The sequence below is a fragment of the Oryza glaberrima genome, chromosome 5, assembly GCF_000147395.1.
Source record: "Oryza glaberrima chromosome 5, OglaRS2, whole genome shotgun sequence".
Lineage (NCBI taxonomy): Eukaryota > Viridiplantae > Streptophyta > Magnoliopsida > Poales > Poaceae > Oryza > Oryza glaberrima.
This window is the reverse complement of record NC_068330.1, coordinates 1,583,060-1,591,015: the sequence shown is the minus strand read 5'-3', so window position 1 is coordinate 1,591,015 and position 7,956 is coordinate 1,583,060. Positions and strand designations below refer to the sequence as shown.

Here is a 7,956-nt window from a genome sequence, read left to right as displayed (position 1 = left end):
ACTCCCCAACACAGCAAGCTGCAATCGCAAAAGCATATTCTCTCGTCTAGCTAGGGCTTCTGCTTTGAAGTGAACTGATTCAATTTAACTGTTATACGATCCATCAACCTAACAAGATGTGTAGCAAGGTGACCCAATCAATACTTTCTATCAATAAGCATTTTGTTTTTCTTAATACATTGCTTTCCTATCTAGTTTTTTTAATACATTGCATGTGCAATTTTAGTCTGTGCATGCTATATGTGTTTCCATTAATTATGCTTAGAACTAAATATGGTGGAGTTGTAGTTGTATGACTCTATCCCAAAATTGAAATCATGATGTCCATAACTATGCCTTTGTGGATCTCCCCATCTTATACTTCTATTGCTAAAAGATTATCATATATATCGGCTCAAAAAAGTTTATCATATATAATGATGAAAGGTAGGAATACTAATGAAAAGATCTACTCCATATAATATCGAGTTTGTGTTGATTCTATGCTGCCATCGAGCCCGATTGGTTATATAAAAAACCAGAAAATTCATCAGTATTTCTGTTCTATTCCATCACCATCAATTAGCTTATTGTGTTAACCGTTAGCCATTGTGAATATACAGCATTATGTAACATACTAAATCCAACTAAAAAAATGTACGGACTAAATCAACCAACGCCATATATAGTCAAGGTTTTAGGCCTATTTAACCCAAAAAAGGTACTATAGCATGAAGTAGCTTGAGATATTATGACAGCGATGCTCCGGTGCTATCTACTGGTAGTATTATACTACAAGTATTATTATGGGTAAAATATTAATTTACTATAATAACGATTATGAGTAACTTTTATTTATGTTTTTTTCCTACTAAATCAATCTATGATCGATCATCCATTATTCTAGCATCACTCATATATTCTATGAAAAAAATCCAAAAAAGAAGAAAAAAATGTGTAGTCACTAGTAAATGATGATTATAACCCTCTGCACCTTTTTTTTTTACAATAATATCCTCCACGTTTCTACTGCCGCTAACTACGTACGGTGGTAATATAAATAGATCTGAACATTTCAATCAAATGAGATAAACGGTTTAGATTACTTTTTACTATCCATGGAGAGCATGGATGACAATTAATTTTAGTGCTTAAAGAATTATTCTATTATGTCTTAACAAGAGAAAGCTGAGCTTAGCACATTCATAAGACATAAGTACATAAGCAAGAGTTATATATCTATTATGTCCTAAATACTTTTTATTAATAAGTACATAGCATGAAAAAATTGATGGTGAAATATATATCTTGAAGATTTGTGTCGATATATGACAAAAATAAGGAGAAAATTAAAATGGAGGTAGAGTAAAATGAATGATGGACACTAATTAACATGCGAACACATATACTATATATTGTAGATGAGTTTTCATCCTTCAAGAGGACATCTCCTCTGTTCTTTCATGCTATATAAATAGTAACTAAAATGTTTGAAAAAACATTAACAAGATAGATTGATATAAAATATATCACTCCATAAACATGTATGTTTAAGGTCAAATTCGATTCCTGCAAGTTGTAAAAAAATAAATTAAAATAAAATTAATTGGTTAACGTACATTCACAGTTATATTTGTTAGTGTTTTTATTTCTAGAAGTCAAATTTGAACTTCGTGCAATAATCTGTTTCATACTCCTTCCATTTTAATATATGATGTCATTGATTTTTTCCATAATGTTTGACCATTCATCTTATTAAAAAAATTATATAAATATTATTTATTTTGTTGTGACTTGTTTATCATCAAATAAAATATAATCTTAACTTATACTTTTACGTATTTATATTACATTTTTGAATAAGACTTCAACATTGTGAGAAAAGTCGACGGTGTTAGTACTGATCTATTTTATTATTATTTTTATATATTTTTATGACTATTTAGATTATATGTAAGACACGAGAGAATATTCGCTGCACGATGAAATTAAACGCGTTCCCCGATATATTCACATGTATGTGTAGATGAGGATGAAAGCATTCAAAGGATGCCAGACGACGATGATGCCGAGGAACGGGCCGACGACGTCGACGGCAGGCAAGAATTGCATACCCGTCGTTGTGCAGGTGACTGCGCCGCCGCAACAGCCGCCGCCGTCGGCGGCGGAGGACAAGCGGCTCGCCGGGGTGGACGTCGTCGCATTGGTCGACACCAGCCATAGCATGAAGTCCGTCAATGCCATGGGGTACATGAAGGAGGCGATGACGTCCGTCATCCAGAAGCTCGGCGACAACGACCGGCTCGCCATCGTGTCGTTCACCTCCGAGGTGAACTACACCATCATGGGGCTCACCAAAATGTGCGGCGACGCCCGCCGCGAAGCCACTGGCATGATTAACAGCCGGTTAGATGTGGCTGAAAGGACTGACATGATCGGGGCCTTGAACATTGGAGCCAAGGTATATACTGTACTCCGTAGGAGTAGTACTCTACTCTACGTGTGCGTGCGATCCAAGATATATAATTAATGCCGGCAGATTCCAAATTAAATATAATCCTCCATCGATCTGCATTAATTATGTTGTCGGAAATTACTCTTAAAATCCCAATTTATAGGACATACTCTTTTTAAACAAAAGTAATCTAGTAACTTTTAACTAATAATCATATTAACCAGAGAACATATCCGATGAAAACGAGCTAATTAGGGTTGGAAACTCGGAAAAATCAAACCTAAAAGTTTTGTAAATTCATAAAACAAATACTAGAGATATGCATAGATCTGAAATAAATTCACACCAAATTTCAACTCTAAACTCAACTTCGTTTAAGAGAAAAAAAGATAAATTTCGGGTAAATAGTGTCCTATTACTATTCACCTAAAATGTGTCTTTTTTGTTACTCCTAAATAAAGTTGAGTTTGAACTTGAGATTTGGTGAGAATGTATTTCATATCTACACATATCTCTAGTATTTTTGTCATGAATTTAAAAAACTTTTAGGTTTGATTTTCACGAGTTTGTAACACTTAGCTCATTTTCACCGGATATGTCCCCATTAACTGTATATATGTTAAGTATTATATGCATGTTATATGAATAGATTCATATTTTAAATTGCTTTCATGTGATGCTAATTTCATATTTGTTGGAACATAACATAGAATAAATTAATGATTAAATTATGTTATTGAAGACCATGCAAACTTCCGCCAATAACTTATAATTTGGGATGGAGGGAGTACTCCATACGTTGGATTATGATCCACACAGAAACTCCCGCTAAACATGGTTTATATATGTCCGTGCACCCGTTTTCTTGCATACGACTCAAATTGTTGCATGGGAAAATTTCGAAAGAATTCGGTAGATTATAATTAATTAATGGTATATCGACTATTCTGACCTAGCTAAACATGCTAAATTTATCCTATGTACAATGGAGAAAAACAATAATAGAATATATTAATTCTTTGCATATTGGCACATTGAAAACAGAGATATGGAAAAATTTTTGACAACATATTGTCAGATGAAGATAGATGCTGCTTTTAGGAATGAGATTTTCTTACATGTTTGTAGGATGAATAAAACCCTCACCTTTTCTATTATTAGCTAGTTACAACTTTTATAGTCCTACATTTTTATTGTAAATACTATTCTTATTCTATAATATATAACTAATAGGCAAGATCTTGTAGTATCTTCTTTCAAGAAAAAAGATAATAGAATCTGAATCACGGAGCAAATATATATATAGTACAGGAACAATAGGCACATATATTTGCTATTTTTAATTTTTTTAGCCCATAATATATGCATGTGTTGAAGCGACTTATATAATCCTTGTCAATGTGTGTGTATATAATACATATATTGTCAAATTGTATTATAATCATGGTTTTCAATCTTGCTAAAGTTGTCACTATCTCCAGCTATAGCTATTTAAGAAGGGTTTAGTTATTTACTCTTATGTACAATTTAGTCCACTGTACCTGTTTGAGAATGTCAACCACTACATGTCTTAGCCCGTTAATTAATAAACACTAATTTTTATATAGCCATAGGTCATTAATGTCATATTGTTCGTCTACCCCCATATCAGTCTGTTCTTCAATTTTTAAGACAATAGGCCATTAATGTAATATTGTTTTCAAGAGAATACGGTCGAGGCAGGAATATGTCACATCATCATCTACTAGCAATTATTACATCTTACTACACATATGTAATAATAATGATATGAGTGTCCAGCCTCACACTATTTTGGGATGAATGGAGTACTAATTAGTTAATTGGTCGATCATCAGATTCTAGAGGACCGCGAAAACTCGAGCCGCTTAGGCTGTATGATGTTGCTATCGAACGGTGGCAACAGGAACAGCAACGACATTTGTAATATCAACAATATCTGCGACAAGTACGCTGCTTACACCTTCGGTTTGGGCCCCAACCATTGCCCCCGGGTGATGAAGCACATCGCCGACTGCACCCGCGGCACCTACTCCTTCGTCAACCTAGAGGTCACCAACATCAACACCACCTTCGTTGCCTTCATCAACCACATCAGGTCTGTCGCTGCAATGTCCGTCGAGATCACCCTCAACACCCACGAGCTCGTCACCATATCCAAAGTCCACTGCGGAGGCTACCACGACAAGAAAGTGGAACTGAAAGAGAGCTGCACAAGTGTCAAGATTAACATGCGGGAGATGTACGCCTGCGAGACGAAGAGCATCACCGTCTTCCTCGACGTCGCTGCGGGGGAGAGCCAAAAGCTACTCACCGTGAGCGGCCGCTATCATCAGACCCTCACCACCAGCGAGACACTACATCAAGAGCAAGGTCCAAAAATGGAGGAAGTAACCGTGGATTGGTCAGAGACATACTCGTCGGAGTTGGAGAAGCTGCATATTCACTCGGAGGTAGAGGCGAGGCTCGCGTGGATCGAGCTCGAGGATCGCGTCAAGGAAATGTTGGACAAGTTTGACAATAAGAAGACGACAAGCTCCACCGGCACCATGGCAGAGGAGCTGGAGAAGATGTTGGTCGAGATCAAGGCCGCCCAGTACTACTCCAACGTCTCCGAGGCGAACTGGTCGGTGATGAAGAAAACCGTCCTCGAGATGAAGAAAGGCATCGACGACGGCGGCAACATCACCAAGTCGTCCGGGATGCGCTACATGCGGTCATGGCTGACGTGCTGCAATTGGCAGCGCAAGACATGGCTGGAGTCCAGCTGCATCCCACCCAAATTAGATGTGGTGTGTCCCCCACAACCGGCGATCCAGCCGGGCTCCGGCGGCTCGACCCAACCGGCGGTCCAGCCAGGATCCGGCGGCTCCACCCAACCAGCGGTCCAGCCCGGATCCGACGGCTCCACCCAACCGGTTGTCCAGCCAGGCTCCGGCGGTTCCACCCAACCGGCGGTCCAGCCGGGCTCCGGCTGCATCACTCCCGGAACCAGGGTGGTCCAGGTGGGCTCTGGCTGTATCAGACCAGTGGTCGAGGTGGCACGGGCATGGTGGGGTTTCATCGTCAGCAAACCATGGCTCTTGTGCGGCGCGTTGCCACTCGCGGTGGCCTTGCTCTTCCTCTTCGCCGTCACCGGAGCTAGACTGATTCTTCAGGGTCCAAGTTGGTGGTGGTGGTTGTCGGCCACGACGACGATCTCCACCACAGGCGGCGTTGCAGTGCGCGGCAATGCCACCAGTGCACCACTGATCATCCCACAGCACGCCGGCTGGGTCAGCATGGAGAAAGAACTTGTGGCCGTTGTCCAGAGCCGCAAGGAGGCCGAGGAAGGCAAGACCGGCTCCTTGTTCCACCAGGCCGCCTCTTCCGATCTCGACATGGACCTCCAGATCCAACGCTATCTCTACATGGTATATATACATGCATATATATAGAATATTCATGATGAGTTATATGCAGTACTATGCTTCCTGTGTACTAAAATTTTTAATCCGATCCTAAAAATGAATCTAGGCAGGTACTATGTCCAGATTCAGATTCATTCTTAGGTTTGGGTTATTTTGGGACAGAGGAAGTATAATTTTAACTTGATCATACTTTGTCATGCAGGCGATCGTGCACGCCACGGTGCTTCGCAGACGCCGTCTCAGTGTCTCGGCTGTCTCTGTTAAGGAGGTCAGGAGCGAGGTTTCCAGGTATCTTGGGAGCATGCCCAAGGCGATGGAGGACATTGAGATCCCATCCTTTGAGGGCACCACGGTGGTGGAGATGAAAGAGCGCATGAACCGCTATCTCTACTCGGTAGATCTCCACTTACTAGTGTTAACTTGTAATTAGTACTTCTCCAGTAGTACAATACGAGTCCATCCTAGCGCACCATTATTTTTAGAAAAATCAAACTCGATAAAATTTGACTAATAATCATCCTAACAATATATATACTAAGTACTAGATTCGTATTTTAAAGTAATTAATTCGTATTTTATATTCATTAGTAACATATGTAGACCTTAAAATTTGTAATGTGGGACAAGAGGAGTAGTACGGAGTAGTGGTTATAATTTATTGTATCCTTAATTATATGTATCACTCACTCACCTAGTCGATGGTTGGGTCGGTCGTCAGACTATCGTGCAGTCCAGCGTCGTAAAGACTAGCTACTGGGAGCAGTCGTCGACGAGCAAGGAGAACAAGACGACGACAATCCTTACCGATGAGCAGACCACAGCTACGACCTTCACTGATTCGTTGACCAAGATCTGGAAGAGGAGCATGTCGAGTTTCAGTTTCACGAGAAGTACTGAGACGAGGAGGCAGCAGGTGTCGGTGCTGGAGCAGCAGCTGCAGGAGAAGAACGAGCTGGTGGTCCGGATCAAGCAGGAACTGCAGGAGAAGGTGGAGCGGGTGAGGCAGATCGAGCTGCAGCTGGAGGAGAAGACGGCGGAGGTGGTGACCCTCCGCGAGGAAGTCACCTCCACCGCCGCGCGGTTTGACTCTTGCTCCAAGAGCGTTGAGGCGGTGAACGCGCAGCTCAAAACCTGCAAACTGAATGTCCGCAGGCTGCGGGGGAAGATCAGCATGCTGCATGATGATGATGAGGACTCGCAAGGCGGCGATGGCGTTGACGACGGCCGCCTCCACTAATTAAAAGTAGAGAGATGATTAAGCATCCATCGAATATTTGTACTACTTAATAATTACGGTTTTTGTTTGTTTATTTCTCGAGCTTAATTTGTTTGCACAATAAGGCCAGGCAGGTTAGCTAGCTTCCATCCATATCTATGGCCAATGTCATCAGTCATTTCTTCCCTTTGTCCATAGAACAGAGAAGATGGTGTGTTTTCTAAGTCCTGAAGGGCATGTGCCCTAGCTTGTTTACTACATGTAATTTAATTAAAGTACTTGTGAGGATTATAAAAATAAGCTCAATTGCCCACATAAATGATTATAAGATTTGATCTGTTCCAAACAAAAAGTACCTCGAGGTACTGGTACCTCACTCTACCAAAACATTTCCGATCGTTGGATCTAATAATGCCCATACTACTTAGTTAGATCCAACGTTCATAAATGATTTGGTATCGTGATATACCAGTTCCTCAACGTACTTTTTGTTAGAACGGAGCAAATCTCGATGATTATAGTTCATGCCATTTTTAATTAATTAAGCTCACATATACGAGGATCGCATTCACATAACTTCCAATAAATTCCGGTTATAAATATTTGATATTGTGCACAGCATATTTTCAAACTTTTAAAAATTTTACCATCAATAATTTCTCAAATACATAGTGTTTTTTTTTAAAAAAAAAACAAGGCTTGGGTAGATTTGTCTTGAATAGTATTGTATTAATATTGCAGATTTATTATATTTTATAAAATTATTACGATAATGATTTTTAAAGATTTTAATGTTTGATCGAATATTGTATCAAATAATAATATATTTATATTCGTTGATGGTCATGTTTGGAGGGCCCAGCCGCCCAGCCCAATTG

General features: G+C 40.0%; 1 protein-coding gene across 1 annotated transcript; it reads left to right on the top strand.

Moving 5' to 3' along the window:
• The first annotated feature begins 2,005 nt into the window (after positions 1-2,005).
• LOC127773357 (uncharacterized) lies at positions 2,006-7,353 on the top strand. The gene is made up of 4 exons (XM_052299421.1): positions 2,006-2,440; positions 4,291-5,865; positions 6,065-6,256; positions 6,581-7,353. The coding sequence occupies exons 1-4, from the start codon at positions 2,006-2,008 to the stop codon at positions 7,097-7,099; spliced, it is 2,721 nt and encodes a 906-aa protein (XP_052155381.1). The 3' UTR covers positions 7,100-7,353.
• The last annotated feature ends 603 nt before the right edge of the window (positions 7,354-7,956 follow it).